We start from the raw sequence: 22,865 nt of genomic DNA, 5'->3' as shown, positions 1-22,865 counted from the left end.
ATACCCCCAGTGCTAGCACTACTGGGTATATAAAAATGCATACATCCGTAAAAAAGTTTGTTATACAAGTCGTCAAGTCAAATAATTTTTATTAAAATTACACATACAAACATATACATATATAAATATATATGTAGTTAACATATATAATATAAACAATATTTTTCAAAACATTTTGCTTAACACATTCCGTATAAGCCGAATAACCTCGAATTAGTTACTTACATACATAAAGAAACAAATAATAAATAAAAAAATATATATATACTAATATAAAGTGTAAGTGTTTATTCAGGGGTTAAGCGTAAGTATTTGATTATTCATTTATTATAGACACAAAAAAAATTGTTTTCAAAACCGCACTTTGTGGCGTTGTTCTATATAAAAATCAAACAGTGTGAATTTCATCCCCAAGAAGTGCTGAAAAACATATATAAAAAACTTTGGATATGGATTTTATTTCGGCCGGGACTTGGACCCAGAACGTTCAGTGTTAAAGGCGGATCACGCTACCACCACACCACTACGGCTTGCTGTGCCCTTCTGCCGTTACTCAATACAACGAGTAACAGCGCAAAAAGTTGTCGGGATGGTCGGGGAAGTTTTCAAGCTTGCCACATGTCTTAGTACTTCAGCAGTAAGAAAATACGAAACTACTGCTGACTTAAGCGAGCACAGTCTGAAAGGATAGTCCAACGGCGGGAAGTCAGAAGCAGTTGAGTAGTTAAACTTATAGAAGGTGCGAACATATTGGCGATTCCAGTTTTTATTTGTTCCCGGGTTTACTTGTAGAGAATGCCCGAGCTGGTTTGCAGTTGTAGTACAGCTCAATCTTCTTCTGGTTTTAGGGCTTTGATACATACGTCTCGGCTGGCTGTTACTAACTGACTATACTTTATTTTCTCTGGCGTCTTCATAGTTCCAAGATGATGCAACTTTGTAGAGTAGTGTTACTGAAAAAATTCCTAGTCCAATAGTTTTCGCTAGTCACGTTTTCCTCGTGATAGCTCCGACGGACACGAGGCCTATGCACTCAGAGCTTGTATCACGGGATAATACCAGCTTTAATGCTTAAGAAAACGTCGGCTAAGGTTACCTATGGTCGGTTATTGGGTTTCTATTACCCAAGTTATAAAACCGTAAAAAAATGGCCCTACATTTTCAAAAGGCGTCCTTCGAAAATCTTCGACTAAGAGCCATTAAAAACTCTTTCTCTGCAGTTAAGACTCTGTGGGATTGACTAGATTAAGCATACTGGAAGTACAAGAGCTAAGCTGTTAAGTCAACGTATTAAGTATGCGGAATACACTTCTTTGGCGAATCATCACCTTAAAGTTCTTGTACAAGTTCATTGATATGGAGGGTGTTAATAAGATGTCAAAACCACGCAGTTACTACTGTTACTCAACCGTTACCGTTACCCCTACAGTTGTATCAATCACCCTCAAGAAGTTCTATCATCGAAGTGGTAGAAGTTTTACGAATTTTAAGGTCAGAGCAAATTATGTCCCAAAAGCTTTGTGAAGAAGATCAGAACATTTTCAAAATGAGATAGCTCTTTGATAGCAGTCGGTCAAGCATTTCTACCATTAATGCAAATCCTCGCCCCATACCTATATGAGCGGCAGTAAGATCTCAGAACTGTTTTAAACTGCTTGAGATTACTTACCTATAAAGGTCTGCCAGGAGCAAATAGCTTCTTTGCACGTATGTTCAAACTATGTGCCTTTTAAATATGAGTCGCTTTTCAGTACCTTTCGTCAATTTTTTTTATTAAAATATAGTGATATTTAGATATATTCATTCGATTATAAAACAATAATAAGATTTCAAAATTTTTTATATACTAAATCCGTCGCTAAAACTTGCACGATTATATAACAACGATCTGTTAGCTTTCACTCGATTTAAGCCAAAGCAACCCCGACGCCAAAGCGCTATTGATGATATAAAAATTAATATACACAGGAACATAACAACAAGTAAGCCAACTAAAAATATACTGGATTCCGAGTCATTACCGTCTCTACCGCACTTAAGACGTGTTTCCTGTGTATTGAGTTCAACTAGTGGTACATTCTTCCATACAGTCGGCTCAGCACATTTGACATCCTGACTCATATGGTAATTGGTATAATTGAGTTGAACCATTAAATCTTCAATTAGCCAACGATTTCTACAGTCGCATATCCAATAGTTATGACGCAAATCTAGCACCTTCAACTTGTTCCAACGATCGAATAAGCCTCGACCCAATTGGGTTAGATTGTTGCGCTGGAGGTAGAGCTGAAATAATAGAACAATGTATTAAGTAAAATCTCAATCTTGTTCGAAAAGGATTATTGTCTTGTGGCCTTCCTAGACATTGAAGGAGCATTCAGCAATATAAGTCCAGACACCGTTAACAATGCTTTAACTGATCTGGACGTAAATAGACCCCTAGTGGGACTGATTGATCAACTGTTCAGGGGACGGAAAGTCCTTTCCTCACTGGGGAAGGTTGATATAACACAATTTGTCGCAAGGGGCACGCCCCAGGGCGGTGTCCTTTCCCCTCTACTATGGAACCTAACGGTAAACTCGCTATTAAGAGATACTAGTTGGGGGAGCGTGAAGTTGTGGCATATGCTGATGACCTAGCGATTGTCTACAGAGGCAAGTTCCCTCAAACTTTATACGACTTGATGCAGGTAGCATTGCGAGAGGTTTCCCTGTGGGCTTCCCGATGTGGACTCAGCGTCAATTCCGATAAAGTAGAGCTTGTCTTATATACCAAACGATACAAAATACCATCGTTAAACCTACCAGAACTAAATAGGGTGCGCCTAAGCCTGGCAGATAAAGCCAAATTTCTAGGCGTAGTTTTAGACAAAAAAGCTGAACTGGAAGGACAACGTTATTCAGCGACAAAAGAAAACGTACTTTGCATTATATACGTGTAAAAGAGCCATTGGCAAAAAATGGGGACTCACCCCCAACATATGCAGATGGATTTATACCGCGATTATCAGACCCATACTGCTGTATGGGGTAGTCGTGTGGTGGCCAGCTTTGAGCAAGGCGTCAAACCTAAACTTGTTGGGTAAAGTCCACAGATCCAGCATGATAAGCATAAGCGGGGCTCTAAGAACAACGCCTAGCGAAGCTCTTCAGGCCATTCTTGACATCCTTCTATTGGATGTAGCTGGTCATCGATCAGCGGCAAAGTCAGCCCTGCGTCTAAGGGAGTTGTCGTGTTGGAACAACAATACCACAGGATACTCAAGTATACTAAACAAATACAGTTTTCTTCCTCCTAGCACGGATCGCTGTGCGACCACAACAGTTGCGGAAAACAACTTTAATATAAACATACCCAGCAGGGAAGACTGGACGGAGTCGGATAAGTGCCTTGCTATGAGCAACAGCATTTCCATATACACGGACGGCTCCAAGCTAAACGGTAGAGTTGGAGGTGGAGCATACTCAAAGGACTTTGACCTCCAGCTCTCATTCAGACTACCCGACCACTGCAGTGTATTCCAGGCAGAAGTTGCAGCCATAATGGAAGCCGCAGCTAGGATAGGGACATACAATGTCGGCAAAGAAATTTTTATCTTCAGCGACAGCCAAGCCGCCATAAAATCTCTGGGCTCCCACTCGTTCAATTCTGAACTAGCACTAAGCTGTCGCCGATTTCTGCAAGAGATGGCTCAACAGAACCGTGTACACCTCACATCGGCCCCTGGACATAGGGATATCGAGGGAAACTGCATTGCAGATGAACTCGCTAAGCAGGGTACAACCAGGCAGGTTCTTCCTGGACAACAACGCTTAGGTATGCCCCTGTCCACATGCAAGCTAATGCAAAAAGAGCACATCTACCGTCAAGCCGACGAAAGATGGCTACAAACACGGGGGTGTCGAACATCGAAAGAAACCTGGCCTAAATGGGATCCTAAAAGATCCCGTCACGTGTACAACCTAAGAAGGGATACAATTTCCACACTTGTGGGGGCACTAACGGGTCATTGCCTCATAGGTAGGCATGCAGAAAGGTTAGGAGCGTCTTATTGTCGTTGCTGTAGGAGTTGTAAAGAGGATGAGGAGGAGGAAACGGTGGTTCACCTCATTTGCAACTGCCCAGCACTAAGCGGAGCACGGCAGCGCTTTCTGGCCTAAGTGTGCCCTCGGCCAGCACTCTAACCTAACCTAAAATCTCAATTGGCCTATATTTTTGGAAGGTAGGGAAGTAAGACCAAGCCTTAAAAGGACAATATCTGCGATCAAGAGATATGTGACTTTAATAATGGACGGTGTGAAGCGGATGAGTTTTATTTCATCTAGTATGAGGTTCCTGATTCTGGTTATAGCTAGACTAAATTTGTAAAGTACTGCGACTTTATTTTATTTTATAAGTCCTGGATGTTCTATGATGCACGTCTCTAATCAGAGCTCTTTACAACTTTTAATAAAACCAATGCGGTTAAATGGGAAGTTGAGTTGTCAGGTTATGTTATTAGAACTTATACGATATGTTTCACACTTCTACTCAAAAACTTGTTTGCCCGTTGCGAACGGCTTGTTACGGTGCATTTTTTTGGCAGGAGCTCGGTGGCAGATGGAAATTTAGGCAACCCGAACACTGTAGTGGAAGTCAATGTTATTAAGGATTCGGATTCAAGGGAGGAGTGCGATGAAGGAGCTCGGTAGCAGACGGAAATTTAGGCAACCCAAACTCTGTAGTGGAAGTCGATTCAAGGTAGGAGTGGGAGGAAAGACTAGACAATGGAAGGGGTACAAAAATCTGCACAGAGGCCCGAAAACGGGAAAGGAAAATGGAGTTGGCGTGTACTCAAAGGATCTGCAGGTAAATCGAACGTCTTCGACTTCCTGACTCATGCAGTGTCTTTTAGACGGAGGTCTATGCCATGGAGAGAACAGCCTGACTGCTACAGTATAGTACGGTCCCAGACATCAATGTAATAATCTTTTTCAACAGCCAGGACACCTTAAAGGTATTTTTACGTAAAAAAGTCGGATAACGCGCGGAGGTGTCGAGCCTAGCTGGCGTCTATAAGGCACCTAAATATCTTCCGTTGCTGGGTCCCGAGGCTGTACAATGTTGAAGGAAATGAATTTTCAGATCAGAAATGGACATTCGAGAGGTGAAGAGATCCGTACGACCATCGCTGGGTTATTTCCTGAGGAATACCGAGGAATTTGTGTTTAGCGCAATGGACTTGCTGTGGAGCAACCGGGATAAGTGCGAGGTCTCAAGGTCATGGCGGCTATGTTTTCCTGGGAAAGGAACTAGCTTCCTTCCCAAGCCAAGCAATTCTGCAGGTAGAGTACTATGAGTGTCATCACAAGTTATTGCGCTGTTGCACCAATTCTCCGACGGGGAGGCATAACAATAAGCTCCTTCTGCAGTAGTTTTCGGGATGAGGAGAAAGAGGAGACGATGCATCACTTTTCTGCTGAAGACGTCTCAGATTTCTTGGCGCAGGGTTTTCGACAGTGTGACAGAGGTTGGGAAGGTGGATCTTTTACTTCTACTTAAGTTCGTCAGGTGATTCGTTGGGGAATACTAGGAGTTGATTTGGTTGGACGAATGTGCCGCACCCGGCACTCACTGAGGGCACTTATAAGGAACAAAAACTCCTCCGAATTGAAGTGGTTGGGATGCTTTCGGCCGCTCAAACTGTCAGGAATAAAAAAGATAAACTCCGCCACAGTGAATTCGAGGACTCTCACTATTGCTTCATACTATTTTTTGATAAAAATTTTCTGAGTGGCATTTTCGTACTGAATGTGGTTGCCACTAGATACTTTGGAACTCTGCCGACCACTCTCTATTAGCTTATGGACATTTAAGCACAGCAAGGGTTAGGATAACACCAACTCTTGCTGGGTTACAAGGTTTTCTGACCAGCTGTTGACTATTAAAGTGCCTTTGGCGGAGTTATTAGATTTTCCCAAAGTAGATCTGTATATATTTTCTTTGGAGTATTAAAAGGACACTGTCCAAAAAGAGTTCATGCGGTGCGCCTTAATATCCCGGACAAGACTAGTCACCACGTACGTACCCTTATTGAGGATTTCGTTGGACTTTGCGCTTGCGTGCCTATAAATATTTCTCATGTCCGTATTGAATAAACGTTTTGCGAAGGAATAAGACGAAGCATCCCCATTGAACCAGATCTTTTCAATCAAATTTCTATTTCCTTATCTCCAATGGTAAGGTTTAACTATTCGGGCAATGAAGGCGCATAGACTGAAAGTATACTGAGGATTTTGAGACAACGACCCTCAGGAATAACCCATCGTTAGAGCATTGAAGCGATAAACAAGCTTCCAGTATTGTCAATGCCATGAAAAGACTTATAATGGCATTCTTCAAACATTCTTGGACAACTCATCACCTTTATCATAACTCCTTATAGCCACGGACCTATCAAAGGTTTATCCCTGTAATTATGTTGTCTATAATATAGTTGACAGATTCCTAAATTAACTTACCTTTTCCAACGGTGGAAACGAGGAAACTTCTGGGCTTGCAGTATTCTTTATAAATACCTTTTCATCAATTTTAGACAATTTTGGATTACGTGATATGATAAGCGTCGTTAAATCTAAAACAAAAATTATAAAACTTACGTAAATTCCAAAATAAGTTTTTGGAGAACTTACTTTGTAATTCCGCAAAAGCGCCGGCTCCAATTATGCGCAGCTCTGGCATATAAGATATACTCAAATATGTCAAATTAGGTAGTTTGGGTAGTAAGCTAAAAATAAATTCAACGTTAAAAGAGAAATGCATACAAACACTATAAGGGTATTCACTAAATTGAGAAATTAGACTGACAACCGCGCAGGGATACCAATTTTAGTTTTGACTTAAGCTTCTCAGTGTTCAAAAGATCTAAATACTCAGCAACTAGGTTGAAATCGCATTGTTGCTTGTTTACGCTAATCAGACCTTTTTCGAATTTACCAACTCTATTTAGCACACTTAGTGAATACCCATAAATTAATTATCACATTATATCGAACGCGTTCACATACTTATTTCCCGTTAAATTAACGATTGGATTTGCGTCGAGTACCAACATCCATAGATTAGTTGCTAAACTCAAACCGTCAGGTAGCTTATCGAATTGATTGCCGGATAGAATTAGTCTCTCCAAATCTCTTAGTCCATGAAATAGATATTCCGGTAATGATCTCAGTTGCATGTGTGACATAACGAGGGACTTCAAATGAAAAATAGAAGGCAGCATAATAATACTAAAATTAAAGTTTTTATCGCATGATTTCTAAGAGGGGGAGTATGAACTTCCCCCGGCAGGTTTAGAAGCCACTGCCTACTTTCCCAAAAATTAATAGTTCTTCGTTTGAGTCGTCCAAATACCAAATATTATTGGTCTAGAACAACTAGCCTCTAAGGGCAAGCCTGCTCACTTTTCCAAATATTTTTGGTGTTGAGCTTATGTGAGAAAGCGAGGACCTTGCTAAACAACTCCCTCATAATCGGTTTAAGGGCTAGTTGAGTGACTTCAGCAGTAGCGTCTGATCACCATAATGTGCGGCTTCAAAAGGGCGTCTGTCTTGGATCAATCTGCTCGCTTTATATAAACGTATATCATTAATGCCTCATCCCCGACGAGCGGGTTATTCGCTTGGCTTGGAGCCCGCCATCACACTCCAATAACTATCCTAACAAACCCTCGGATAACGAGAAAGCATTTTTTTGATGACGAACTCGGCAAACGTTTAAATTTAAGGCATGCACCTGGAATGGCCGTTCCCTTAATGGGATTGGTGCCGATGTCCGGGAGGTTGATGTCCTCTCATGAAAGCAAAAGCCAACATCATTGCCGTCCAAGAAATGCGATGAACGAAGTAAGGAAAAAAGACAATTAAAATCTGGCAATACAAATCAGCACAGTTTCGACTTTGGATTTGTGGTGGGAGATATACTTCGTCGCCAAGTAATATCCTTCACGCATGTGCACGAATGTCTCGACGCTATCCGCATAAAATCAAAATTGTTTAATATCTCATTCAACTGCTGCGCCTATGCACAGATGCAGGAGAAGGACGGTGAGCTGAAGGACGCATTCTACAAACGCCAAAAACAAACATATGAGCGCTGCCCTCACCATGATATAAAAGTCGTTTTGGCGTCTTTAATCCCAGGATGGGAAAATAAGGTGTTTTTGGCCCACGGCCAGAAAGTTAAGCCTCCGAATTGAAACCTCACCTAATGAAGTGAGGCTGATCGACTTCGCCGGTGCTCGAAACATGTCAAAGCTAGCACCAGGTTTAGGTATATACATGTACATTAAGCTACATGGATGTACCCCGATCAAAATACATGTAACCAGATCGACCACGTTGTGATAGACGGACGGCATGCTTCCAGTGTTCTAGATTTACGCACGATTCGAGGATCCAAAACGACTCGGATCACTATCATGTCGCAGCCAAAATACGCCTCTGCACGGCTAAAAGAAAGAAACGGAAAACACCAGTTAGACGTCGGAAGGCTGTAGTCGCATCATGCTACCATTGATTCCGTAACTCTACTCTTACACCTACTCTCTGAGGGTACAAGTCAACCCGACGGAATGCAGAGCTGTGGAAGCTTATTTCTAAATCACTACGTACCGCTACCGAGAAAAGAAATGGTTACTGCCACTGCCTACAGGGCTACGTCAACAGTGAAGCAACTGAGGGGAAGGGAAGCGCGTCGCCTTCATAGGAAGAAATAGACAGAAAGGCGAAAGCGCGAGGTGCTTTGCCACCAGGAATAATGACCGAACAGTTTCACCAAAAATTTCGGCGACTTACAGGCCCGGCCTAAACTCCTATGAAAACAAAACCGCTCCGAGAGCAATAAAAAAACAGGGAAGATGATGAACTCGAAACCGCAATCGAAATAAATAAAATGTTTGCTAGCCTCTTTGGGGCTTGCTAAGTCCGAAAACGATCCTAAGGGAGTAGGAGAGTCAAAATGACGGAACAGGTAGAAAAAGGAATAGGAGTTAGTAGAAGGTGAGATAACTAAAGAAACAGGCAGAGTCAGAGTTATAAAATTATGAAAAGAGTAAGGGAGGAGAAATAAAAATCGAAATAGAAGGGAAAAGGGTAAAGGAAGAGTCAGAGGAATGATTAGAATTGAGAAGTGAAAATTATGAAGAGCGAAGGAAGATGCATTGGGGGGAGGAATAGTAGAGGAAAATACAGCATGAGAAACAGAGGACGTGGTGAGGGAGACAAAGAAAGGTGGTTGAAGAATAATATCGGGGAGGGAAAGTGGCCAAGGTGGAGGAAGGAAGAGATGACTGGAGTAAAAATTTTTTTCGAAACCAATCAACTCAATCATCAGACAAGACAATGTCTGGCAAGTTTCCTAGTTCAAAATGTTTTGGCGAATATTAACATCACTATGCTGCTACTAAATAAATGCACAACAACAATAAAGGAAGCAGCCACACTTATGTACATTAGACTGGGTCGATTTATTAACCGATATCGCGCCATCGATTTTTCGATAGGATTTGGGCTCAAAAAAAAATGGCGAAAGGGTGAATTTTTCGACCAAAACACTGTTTATACAACGATTTTTTAAAAAAATAAATATTTTTTGGGTTTTGGCGAGTGTTTTAGTCGAAAAATTCACCCTTTCGCCACTTTTTTTTGGCAGGCTCAAAAATTATTTGTTTGGGTATGCGTAGTGGCACTTTTTTTTCCTGAGCCCAAATCCTATAGAAAAATCGATGGCGCGATATCGGTTAACTTTCGTCTATACAAATCGACCCAGGTTACATGTACACATTAAAGCAAACAGCCACACTTATGTACAAGGCAACGAAGAATATTCCATACTCATAACCAGCAGCTCGAAGCGAAGAGATTATTTCACATACATATGTATATGTAGCCGGCAGCTAAGAGCAGAAGTTGTTACTCACACATACACACGCATATGTCTAGAAGAAAAATATAAACTACAGATATACATGTATATAAGCATGAGATGCAACTGTTCTAGAAGGCATGTTTGTGAAACGTCTAGAACTTAGAAGAACTGGGCGAACGAGGTAACCGAGAGTATAAAAGCAAGCTGAGGAATCAGTAATCAGTTTGATTTAAACACGCTATTAGAGAAGTGTAATTGTGAAGTACTACTTTCAAAGTAGTCTAAATAAAAACCATTTTGCAATACTGAATATTGGAGTTATTTATTTGACAGTTCAGAGATTCGAACTTTAGCAGAAGGTGCAAAATAAGCAGAATTTCCCAAAATTCGTTACAGTATTAATTAAATTAGTATTATTTCCAACTTACCTTTAAAAAAGGCAAACCCGAAATAGCCGTCGCCGTATTTTGATCAATCACTTGAAATTTGTTACCCGACAATGTCAAGGTTTCTAAATTTGGCAAATACTCAAAGAGATCAGCATCCAAACTGTGTATGTCATTGTGTCCTAAATCTAATTCCTTCATTTTGTCTAGAGGCAAAAAATTTTGCTCGAAGTATAAACCCCTGAAAATATCGGGATCTAATGTCTTCGTTGTCAACTTATTATAGCCCAGATCCAATTTGGTGAGTGCGGTAAGATTAGCGAATGCGCCTTTTTCAATGCTTGCAATGTCATTGAATCTGAAACAAAGAGTTTTAACTGGATATTCAGGAAATCGTTGAATACTTTTAATGTTGTTGTGCCCGAGCTTGATGGTGTCAAAGGTAGCATCGCCATTTTTGAGGATCTTCCATTCTTCATCGCTGAAAAGTTTGCTTCTATGCTTGACACTGCAATCGAGCCGGCTTTGGCCTGGAAGACTTTTACAGTTGCATTTTCTGCATAAATCACTCGCAAGTATATTTATCTGAAAATGTTTAAATATTTAAGTAGACTTGCAATAACTATTAAAAACATAATAGTATTGTTCATTATGAATAGCACCAGGGCCGCTGAGTTTATGATACTTATAATTTTTCAGATCTCGTTTCGTTGCTGCTCTATATTGTAACGGAGCGATGTTCCTCTGTGGTTGCCCTTAACAATTCATTTTGTCGACTAGTGTCTATGATATCAAAAAAGGCGAAGGCACTGCTCAAAGCCGACCCACGGAGAAGTAGATGCTTAACCTTTTCAGTCGGCAATCGACAGTAATGGTATAGTTAAGTAATTACTTCAATTCATACAAACCTTAGATATTGTTGTAGTTGGTGAAGTTGTTTCAGCGGAAGTATTGACAGCTTTCTCTACTACGTATTCGGTCTTTTCTGAGATTGCATCTACAGTTTTTGCTAGGGAGAAGCATAATACAGCAAGAAGAGGTACCAAAAGCAGTTTCTTATTCATAATGGGCCTGTAAAAGATAAAAGAGATTTTAATTATAAGGTTAAGTTGGGTTGAGAGGGCGTGCATGAGTGTTAGCCACACTTCCCTCGGAGACATTTTTGTCCATTGTGAGTGCCCTCAGTAAGTACAGGGTGGCGGCAAATTTGTTTAGCCCCATTACTTCCTAGTGATCCTCAACGAACCACTTGCTTTCCCTAGTGAACCCAAGAAGAAGCAAGACGTCCATCTTCCCAACCTCTTCCAGGCTGTCGAAGAAGCGTGAGCCCAGAAATCTCAGCCTTCTTCTTTGAAGCGCCGGACATCGGCAGAGAAAGTGGTAGATGAACGCCTGTTCTTCCTCATCCTGACAGCTTCTGCAGAGGGAGTTTGTTGGTATTCGCCACCGTCGGAGTATTGGTGCGATAGCACAATGACCTGTGTGACACCCGTCAGTGCCCTCAACGCAGATTTGTTCAGTTTGAGAAGGAAGCTGGTGCCTTTCCTTTAATTATAAAGAACGAAATTTTATCTAGTAGATGTTCCCCAATTTCAGAGTTCGGTTGAAGACCATCCAATGTCAGAGTTCGTTTCTCAATATCAGATTTTTTTATTTCTCAAAAATGCCCTAGCAAAACTTAATTCGTATAAAATTAAGTTTAAGAGAATGCATTCCTTAATAATTTTCGGATAAGCGTTAGCTAAGGTAAAGCGATCTTCCCTAATTAGATCAGTATGTTTTGGGCTCTACGATCAGAACCTCACGAAACTTTGAGGTGTTCAGAACTCTTTGGGAAGAAGGGAATCGATATATAAACCCTGACTCAGAACTCTGGTTCACGGATGGATAAAAACTCGCTGATACCCTATTATTTTTAGTCAGAAATCTATGCAACAGAAGTTTGCGGTGGAGAATGTCTACGCAGAGGCTTCCCCTTGAATAGTATCCTCATTATGTCAGATAGCCAGGCAGGCTTATGTGGCTTGCACTCTTACACAGCTACTTCTAATCTAGTGAATAAATGCATTGGAGCTTTAAATAATATGGGAACCAAAAACAAGGTTTTGTTAGGATGGGTGGGAATCAGGGCATCAGAGACCTGAAGGTAATGAACAAGCAGACTACCTAGCCGAACATGGCTATGGTCCAGAGCCTTACTGCTGACTCACAAAGGCACACACCACGGATTGAATGGCCAGGGTAAGGGATGGCCAAATTGTTCATACTCCCAGCAACGAGAGTATCAGCTAAACTTAATCTAAACTTGGAAAATCTACGAACTCACACTGAGTACTATATGGGACACTGTAGTCTACGATATCACCTTAGTAAGTTCAATCTATACGATGCACAAATCTGTCGCTTCTTTGAGCTAAGTAGAGGATGAAACGCCGGTACACATTCTCTGCGAATGTGTCGCTCTGGCAAGGCAGATACGCTCTCCCTCTCGTGACTATTAATCATTGCGTGATATGGAATAAAAAGCCTGAAGAGGTGCTTAAATACATAAAAAGCCTACACATACAGTAATAGGCTGAAAAGTCAAGCACAATACATCCAAATAAAGGTCGCAGTACATTGAGGCCTAATGATAATTATAAAATGAAGAACAATTCATGGATGGGTTCAGTTGGCATGGAAAGCCCCATATGAAGCTCGTAATTTTTTGCTAAAGCAATAAGAACACAAGACTTGAGGTGCTTAGGAAAATAAAAACAGACGCTAGTAACAATCCTAAGGGCAACTACTTACTAACTTAGATAACACAATACAGGTAAATCCATATATGTTAACGTCTTGCTAAATTTGTAAGCCACATGATATATTTTGTTTCAAATCATCTGAAGTCCGTTAATTAGATAGAGAGTTCCTGTAAAAATTTAACGTGATACGGAGCGACTCTTTTTCGTTTTTTCATGCATTGTTGTTTACACTTATAATTTTTTTAAACCTTTCTTTTCGATCCGATCAACGGGATTTCACATATTTATAATGTGCAAGTTGAAAGTGTTTGAAACTCTTTGCTCTCTGAGTGCTCTCCACTTTTTTCACCAACAAATATCATCTGAGGCACAAAAACACTTGAGACACTGCTTGCCAAAGGCGATTCCAGACATCGTTTACGAGGGGAGCGCGCACATTTTTACCACTTCCAACAAGCTGACCAGCAGATTATTAAGGGTGGACTTTATACTCTCGACTTTCAGAATTCTGACAAGATTTTGTTCATCGGGAGTATTTTATTCGTTCATGATAAAATATAAGTCCAAAAATTTCGAAACTTTTGATGTATGTATCAACTACTTACACATCTTCCCCGAACATCCAGAAGTCGGATTCTCTATCCGTCTTCTAAACTCAACTAGTATCTTTCAAGCAAAGCTACTAGGAACAGAGTAGGATTGTTGCTTCCTGTAGGAGTTCTTAGACAGTCAAGCAGCGCTCATGACGTTGGATTCACCTCTTACGTCTTTTAAGGCCATCGATAACTGTAAAAAGGTGTTGCGGAATGCAGCAGACTCAGCGAACATAACACTCACATGGGTACCAAATCAGAGGAATATAAAAGTAAGTGAAAAAGCGGATGAACTGGCAAAGGCCGGTGCATCGTTAGACATCACTACGGCAGTCCCGGTACAGTGACGCTTACAGCAATAAAAAGTCACATTCTAACCTAACTCAAGGAAACCACTACTAAAAATTGGTACTATACGGACTCGAGAAGGATCACAAACAGATTTTACTCTAATCAAACTGTTATAACAAAAAAAAAAAAAAAAAAAAAAAACTGACGTCTTACTAAAACTGTCTAGGAAAGAAATATTAAGGATGACAGCCACTATTACAGAATACTGGGAACCAGGTCAGAGCAACATAGACGGTAAAGAAAACGCGGATGAACCGGCAAAGGCCAGTGCATCATTAGTCATCACTACGGCAGTTCCGGTACAGCGATGCTTACAGCAATAAAAAGTGGCATTCTTACCTACCTCAAGAAAATTGGTACTCTATGGACTCAAGTAGAATCACAAAAAAAATTTGGCCGTACTACAACCAGGAAACGAAATTGTCTAGGAATGAAATATTTAGGATGCCATCCACAATTACAGGACACTGGCTATTTGGTCCACACGCAGAAATAATGTAAATCCCCTTCAACGACATATGCAGGAGCTTCTACCAAAAAGGTTGTAAGGAAACATTCACCCATTTCTTCTGCGAATGTCCAGCCCTGGCAAGGAAGGTATCAAAATGCTACATAAATGGCTCGATAAAAACAAGCTCATTGGACAGTTATTTAATATAGATACATTAAAGCTAACTGATTCCAGGAGAAAGTGCATCAAAATGGCGCGTATAGCACTATTTTGGCCAGGTCTAGTCGGCCGGGCAGCACGGCTATCAGCCAACTAACTTATACATCTAAAAACCTTCCTAATTGTAAGCTCAATATAGCTTTTAATGCACTAAAATTTTTCCTTCACCAACCATCAAATCTTAAATAACGTACGCTGAGAGAATCTTAAAGCCTACATCATTACAATATTGTAAAAAAAATTACAATAACAAATTACATAGTCGTAAGTGTAATTCGCACAAAATACAGTAAGGGGAAACAATAACTTGATTCACAATGAATTATAGCACTTTTTTTTAATTTATAAAAGTAAAATTTGATGTTATTCACGCTAATGGGGGGCGCAAACACCTGGTCTCCCCTTTCGATTCGCCAGTGCCCCTTTAAAGAGCGTTTCGCGGCTAATCATCCGTGATATTTATGTATATATAGAAGATGTGTTTTGTTTATACTTTCTGCTCTTTTAAATCTACTGCCGTTAAGTATTACAACAACAATTACTTATAGCGTCACTTTTAAAAATTATGTATGTATTTAATTCGTTTTTAATCTCTTTCTTAAGTAATTCATCAGAAATTTAACAATTAATTATTAATTATGCTTGCAAAACGTACTGAGTGTAGCGGAGTCTAAAAGTTAACTGAAAAAGCTTTCGAATATTGGCCAATTGGGTGAATAATTGACTTATCAGCGCTGCCGTTTTGTGGGCAATTCCACAAAAGCCAGTAAATTTGAATGTATGAATAAAATTCGGAGGATTCCGTTTCAATAGTTATCTACGAAAAAATTTGAGCTCAAATTTTTTAATAATAAAGTTAGCTTCAAGTTCATTAACAGCTTAAGGTGACTGGTATTGAAGTTCACATTGTTTTGGCATTCATTTTGGGGCATGCAAGTTTTTTTAAACTTAAGGGATTAGTTGAAAACTGTGTTGGGGAATTTCAGGTAATTTTGTATGATTTTGGCGGCCACCCTGGTGTGATGGTAGCGTACTCCGCCTACCACACCGAATGCCCTGGGTTCACACCTCGGGCAAAGCAACATCAAAATTTTAGAGATAAGGTGTTTCAATTAGAAGAAAATTTTTCTAAGCGAGGTCGCCCCTCGGCGGTGTTTAGCTCGGCCTAAAATCTCTTCGGATGTTATCGCGCCTTACATTTTTATTTTTTATTTGTATGATTTTAATTTGGTTTTGCGTAAGTTAGAAAATTGAAAATGGCAACGCTATATCTTAACACATCGTTCTTTATTGAAGTGTGTAAAATCTTATCAGCGTGGTGACATACATACCTACAAACATAAATAAAAGTTCCATGTACTTTGTTTTTGTGAATCGGTGGACTAATGTCAAAATCGTACTGCGCCGGAAGTTGATGTATCAAATCAAATTAAAAAAGTGGAAATCAGCTGTCATCGTGCTGCCACCTTGAATAGTTCCGAAATGCTTATCAGTATCATATTAAAATTGTTGTTGTGATGAGGGAGGGTCTATTAACCGAACATTCATAACTGCAGGTAATATGCAATGCAGTAAACTTTACGGTAATACGCAGCGTGAGGATGGGGGTATTCATTAGCTTGTAGGTAGAAGTCAGAACGAAGCCAATCTGTGGTTTGTGGTTGAACTCTTTCGAAGGGACTCGACCGATTCTCATGAAATTTTGTGAGCATATTGAGTAGGTCTGATAATCGGTCAAAATTTATTTTTCATGCCCTTAACCCTTAAACGGGCAAGGCTTCCTTTGTTAAAAACTCAAATTTTTAGCGGCCTTTGCAATTATAGCTACGAAATACATTAATGTTATTTCTTTGGAATTTAGTTATTATGTTATGCTCACTTTTTTATTTTCTCCGGTTTCGGTATGCTCATACTTTCATTTTAGAGCGCGATTCGAGTGAGTTTACAATTTACTGTGGTGAAGATAAAACATTTAATTGAGAAATAATTGAACTTGTGCTTGTTTGCTTGATACGAAAATTTAATAGAAAGTTTAGGCGAGTATAAACTGTTGATAAATATACATATCTAGTGACTGTGTAATTGAAAAAGTACAAATATGAGGAATTATGCCGGTTTATGGCGAAAGTTGCATTCTCATAATTGCTGTTCGTCATGATCATTTTTTGTGTTTGCATATGAAAGTATGTATGTATTATTTCTGTGCTTTCTAGAAATGGAAACAAATGATCGTATACTCCGAGAGAAAAGGTGTAGGCTTTCCGATATTACTGAAGAAGAAGTCATTCAACTAATGGAATCGGTAGATAAAGGCGAAGATAGACCCCACAATGTGATGCAGTGATGATGAACTCAATGATCCAGATTTTAGCCTAGATGAAATATCTCCCGAAGGCGCCGAATGTATTTTTAATTGTATTAGAGAAATGGATGCTACCGGGTCAAAGAATTTTGTTGATCAAAGTTTCGACATGTCGCTCATCAGCACGTCTTCACCGTAGTCAGTAGTCCCATCAACCTCAGCAGAATCCTTGAAGCCTCAGAAAAGAGTGCGATCCCCGTTACTAGTGTCAGAAAGTTTTGGTCCTTCGAGTTTAACATCTCACCGGACTTAGGAAGCACTGCCAATGTTGTTGTTCGATTGTCCCAAACAATACCAAATTTTAGAAACCATATCATTTTGATAAGTTTTACACAACGCTTTCGTTATTGGTATATTTAAGTGCACGTGGAATTTTTAGTCTAGGTACAATTAGGGTCAACCAGATTCCTAACTGTAAATTACCGTCCGATCTCGAAGTAAAAAAAAAGGATTTTCAGTAGAGTTTCTTGCTTCATCGAATAGCGTTGAAATAAATACAGTCCAATGGAAGGACAATAAGAGTGTACGATTAGCGTTAACATACGTTGGAACTGAACCATTTACCTGTTCAAATCCCACACTTCAGGAGTCAAAGGTGGCACGCTACGATCGGAAACAGAAAAAGTACCTCGAAGTAGACTGTTCCAGATAGTAAGGGAATATAATAAGCATATGGGTGGGGTTATTCGAGCTAAGGCACGAAATTCAATGATCAGACTTTTTTATCATCTGATTGATATGGCTGCAACCAACTCGTTTATTTTATACCGTCGAACGCTTTCCTAAAAGTCAACGATTCTAGCTGTAGTACAAGTGGAGAAAACCGCTATCAATTAAAACAATTTCGCGAAGAAATCGCAGCTGGTGTTTAGTAGCTTACAGGGAGAGGTAAAAGAAGGGATAGAGATCGGAATTAGGCAAGAGAGCAAAGCATCCGGTTGACGTTCGTTACGATAGATATGACACCAAAAATGCCAAATAAACCCATGCTGTTCGAGTTCGAAAAATTTTTTTGCCGAATACCATGCCATAAAATTATATAAAAAAGCTTTTACTCTGTATTATACATATATAATTTTGAATAAAATTATATTCGTTACTTTCCGTGCCTTTCTATTAAAATATACCGTAACAGGCAAGGATGCCTTAAGGCAGCCTTCCTTTTTTCCTTTTAATGCAGAAATGAAAATAGTTTTTACTTGAAAATCGTGTCTACCTTACTTTACGGTCCACAGTTTAACTTAAAAAAAATATTTGCACTTTTTTTTAGTTTTGGAGATTTGCCTGTTTGAGGGTTAAATGGTAAGGAGGGTGGACCACGCCCCATGCTTTCTTTTAATTTTTCTTCAGCTTGGGACTGGGGTTGAAGCGGAAATTGGGAATAAGGGATAGAAAGGAATAGGAATATCTAAAGAGAACTACACTCAGAGAAAAAATCGTTCTAAAACGAACGAAACAAGTTCAAAATTAAGAACATTCGTTGACAAAAGTCTGTTAAGTACGTTTTTTCTTAAATCGTGACCGATGGGCTTGTTTTAAGAACAGTTTTTCCCAGCACACCGTTCGTATTTTATGACCACTTTGGTATTGATGTGTGAACCTTCTGTGCTCATTTCAAGCACTACTTGGACTTGATTTAAGATTTTGCGATCTCACGCTTCGAGAACAATTTGTGGTCGATTTAACATTTTTCGGTGTTAGTTCAAGAACGGTTTGCGCTTGATCTTTGGGGGAGTGGGGAAGGTAATTTTTTCAAGTAGGTACCCATCATTTATTTTTTTTTTATTAATAAATAATTTATTTGTCATTAATAAAAAATATTAATAACAAAACAAATTATTATTAAAATTCCAAAAAGGTTGGAAAAAAATGCATAATATGCATTTTTCATATATTTCTCCTATCGAGAAATTTTTATTATTTGATGATGCAATCTGAATATATATTTAAAACATTTCATAACAAGTTTGAGAATCAGCTGTGCATATGTGAATGGAGCTGAACGAAAAATAAGAGTTAAAAAAATAGAATATAAAAAAATTATTTTAAAAAATTTCAGAGTTTGCCGGCGGTCGAACTCGCGTCACACGATAGCAACCGCAACATCATAGCCGCTGGGCTAATACAACTGCTTGGTAGCTTGTGCCAAATGTTGTATTTAACATTGTAGTGCACACGAATTATACTGTTTCTTTTTTCTTGAACTTAATTTAAGAACATTGTTCTTAATTTAAGACCATTGTTCTCATTAATAGAACATTTGTTCATATTTTAAGACCAGCCGTTCTCTTTTCAAGAAAATGGTTGTCAGTTCAAGAACAAGGTTGTTGTTTTGAGAACAGGTCGTTCGTTTTTCAAGAACAAAAAAGTAAGAACATGAAAAGCTTGAATTGAGTCCGGTGGTGCTGGATTTTAGAACGGCGTTTTTCTCTGAGTGTAAAAGGAGGGAAGGAAAAAGGGACTGAGAGTGAGATACAGTTAGTCAAAGATATAGTGATAGCGGAAGACGGAGCGGGGGAGGGAGAAAGAGAGGGAGCTAGAGAGAAAATAAGTGAGGGAAAAGATGGAGAGACAGAAAGGGACACAGAGAAAGAGAAAGTCAGATGGTGGAGGAAAGAATTAAAGGTTAAGGAAAAGGGGTATAGAGGGGGAGTAAGAGGTAAAAACGTCTTAAAAGTTATGCAGATAGTATAAAGTTAAGGCAGAACAATTCTGCGGGGCCTGCTAGTTTTCAATATGTATTATTGTTGTACTTAAAAGCGGACGAAGAAGTATTTATGGGGAGACAAATTCTTTACTGCCATTGTAGGCTTTTCCGACATTTTCAAACTCAGGGTGATTCTCTCGAAATTCCTAAATCTTTAGTATGAGTAGTCTTCGGAGGCAGTATGGGTCCGTCATCTTCTCCGTACAGATAACTCGCGAGTGGCTTCCCAAAAATTCAGACAATTTTCCGGAATCGCGAGAAGCCGCAGTCCCAACAGGCCAAAAGGCAGATATAATAAAATAACGACAAGTATGCACACAGCACAATTTTCTCACAAAGCAAAATCCCGACAGCTCTAAAGCCGGGCAATACCTACATACATTACTGTAATATAAGAATATTTACCGAGGGCGAACATTTAAGCTTTTTTTAACGGTTTTATTTAGCTTGACTTGACAGGCTGACTGGCTGGCTGACCGGCACTAATTTTGTAATTGAAATTTAAGTAACTTCCCCATCAGCTACGAGCTTGAAACTTGGAATATAGTTGAGAACCCGATGACAATGCAATAATAAAAAAATCTCCGATAGTTGGCGCATGGATCGAAATATTTCAAAAAATCGTATTTGTGGTCCGATTTGGTCCATATTTGGAACACATAATACACACATGAATAGAAAGCGACCTATGATGTCCGATTTGGCTCATATTTGGAACAAATATTACATACAGGCCGATAGAAGTGACATCAACATATTTTGGAGTTCGAGGAGGGACAAGCATACGTGGAGCAGAGTCGAGCAGTCTTTGGAAGGATTAGGTGTTGAGGACTTAGATTGTAACAAATTGTCAGTAAAGAGTCCTTGTAATAATGAGTCACTAAATGAACTAAATAGAATGAGAAATAATAGGAAATTAAATAAAGACTAAAAACTTGAAAATAAAATAATTTAAAAAAAATTTTAAGTTAAACGGTTTTATTGAAAACAATACTTACATGAAGTAATAATAATACTAAAAGCTAGAAAATAATTAGGTAGGTCCTAGGTACTAGTCATCACACTTCTCATCAATCTAAGGCGTTGATCAGACAATTAAATAAAAGCGTTGGACGCGTCAAATTTCTACTGATTGTCATAAGTAAGACCAACTGAGCCTTAATAAGGTTATGTTACGGTTCATATTTTTAGAAATTTCACGCGCCCAACGCTTTTGTTTGTCTGATCAACGCCCTAGATTGATGGGGAGCGTGATGACTAGTACTTAGGACCTACCTAATTATTTTCTAGCTTTTAATATTATTATTACTTCATGTAAATACTGTTTTCAATAAAACCGTTTAACTTAAATTTTTTTAAATTATTTTATTTAAATTAATGTTCGTATTTTGAACGGGATACTATTAGGACTTTTGTGTCGCTTTGCTACATTTTTGTAGGTCATGAAGGGTGTCAGTTAAAACGTCACTTTTCAGCCTAAAGCCTTTACATCTTCAATATTTCGTGTTTGAAAGGATTATTATTAATTTGCTTACTGAAATATCCTAGGTCACTTTGGAATCTTTCTTAAACATTAAAGAATATAGCTTTGTGGGTTTCTTAGACATTTAATATACTTTCAGGTATATCTGTCTTGAGCCATTGCGAACTTGCTGCCTGCTTTAGGGGTATAAAAGAAATAGATCGTGTCTGGCAGCACAATTTAGGTTTAATTCAAAAGTGGAAATAACAGTCGGCAGAAAATGGTTCAGCATAAAAGATATAGTCTGAATGGGGTCGAAAATGTTCTTTTGATATATATCTGCTTCCTAAATAGGGAACATGATAACCAGGAAGGCTTCGAGTTTCTTTTAGAACTTCCTATAGGATGATGAAAACGAAAAAACGATAGCGTACCCTACCTGTGATCACCCCGTCTCAAGCTCGGTACGATGCTACTACTTTAAGGTATCTTTTCTGGAAAATTCAGTTATGGCTTTTCATATATCAAAGAAGTGCATTCTCTTCAAGTTAGTGTCTTTTTGGCTGTCTCCAAATACCAAAGTATAAAAGGAATTATTTACCTAGAGGATGATGGTAGACAAGGTGCAGCGACGAATGAGATTCAAAGCCACCTACCTGTGGCCAACGCAGTTTATTTAGCAGAAGACCACAAGTTCTCCATGGATGGAGAGGGTTGAATGACCCAGGAGATACACCGTGGTCATGTCAAATCTTTGCCGTGATAGTCGGGCTAATACTTCGGGGAGTCTCCTTATCATTACAAGAAGAAGAAGAAGATTTAGATTACCAATTTAAGATGACTGAGCTAGCGCTACCTTTAATTCATCGATTAAGACGTATTGACTTAGTCAAATCTGCCAGCCAATTATGAGAACGTCTACCAAAACAACCAGTGGAATAGATGGATGGAAGAGGGATATTGAGATGTAGATGGAAATGGAAAGGGAAATAGAGCTGGAAAATGGAGGTGGAGACAGAGATAGAGATGGATATGGATATGGAAAGTAATATTCAATGTGTTGATGGATGTGGAGATGAAGACACAGATGAAGAAGAAAAGATCTGAAGTAAAAAGAGAGCGAGAGAGGAAGAGAGAGGTTAAAGGAACAAGAAGCACAGGTAGTGGTAGAAAAACGAGGAGGGAAGATTGAGCGGCGCTGGAAAAAAGGGGCGGAAAGTGTGAGTAAACTTTTTGAAATTTCACAAATTATAATAGCAGGGAGAAGGAGATAAAGATGGTGATAAGGAAGATGAAAATAAGAGGGAGATGGTGAATGGCTTGAGGAAACTTTTAGAAATATGTATATATGAGCGCTGAGGGGAATGAAATCTACAGAGAGAGAAAGAGAGGGGGAGAAGAAGGCGATAAGGGGCATGAATATTATATGGAGAACATGGGAGACTGTTGAACCTTTGAAGCTAAGTAATGGTAAAAATCGATTTACTCGAAATCTTCCAACGATGCAGACTTTCGATTTATAACAATTCAAAATGCTTGCCGCAAAGCTTGGGCTGTATCTCATCAGAATCTCTGTATGGGTTACTTGGGTATAAACAGCGACAGATCTTTTTCAGGCGACTCACGCAATCAACTTGATCAAATAGTGTTCCATACACTTTTGGCGCCGTTCAACTAGCTGGA

The 22,865-nt window shown here is 39.2% G+C and overlaps 1 protein-coding gene across 1 annotated transcript; it reads right to left on the bottom strand.

Annotated features, from left to right (window-relative positions):
* Positions 1-1,751: 1,751 nt before the first annotated feature.
* On the bottom strand, positions 1,752-15,040 carry LOC137249631 (phospholipase A2 inhibitor-like). Its single transcript, XM_067781313.1, has 8 exons — positions 14,910-15,040; positions 11,202-11,364; positions 10,336-10,878; positions 7,048-7,235; positions 6,673-6,767; positions 6,502-6,614; positions 2,022-2,286; positions 1,752-1,937 (listed from the first exon to the last, which is right to left on the bottom strand). Coding segments are annotated over exons 1-8 (1,467 nt in total). The 5' UTR covers positions 14,912-15,040; the 3' UTR covers positions 1,752-1,839.
* Positions 15,041-22,865: the final 7,825 nt, after the last annotated feature.

This window comes from Eurosta solidaginis, chromosome 4 (assembly GCF_040869045.1).
Source record: "Eurosta solidaginis isolate ZX-2024a chromosome 4, ASM4086904v1, whole genome shotgun sequence".
Lineage (NCBI taxonomy): Eukaryota > Metazoa > Arthropoda > Insecta > Diptera > Tephritidae > Eurosta > Eurosta solidaginis.
This window is presented reverse-complemented; position numbering and strand designations above follow the sequence as displayed.

Bases quoted from the DNA above. Each gene is read 5' to 3' on its own strand.
- LOC137249631 (XM_067781313.1), bottom strand. The intron at 10,879-11,201 runs GTTTGTATGAAT...AAACATTTTCAG, and splicing joins CAACTACAACAATATCTAAG to ATAAATATACTTGCGAGTGA. The intron at 6,615-6,672 runs GTAAGTTCTCCA...TTTTTGTTTTAG, and splicing joins CGCTTTTGCGGAATTACAAA to ATTTAACGACGCTTATCATA.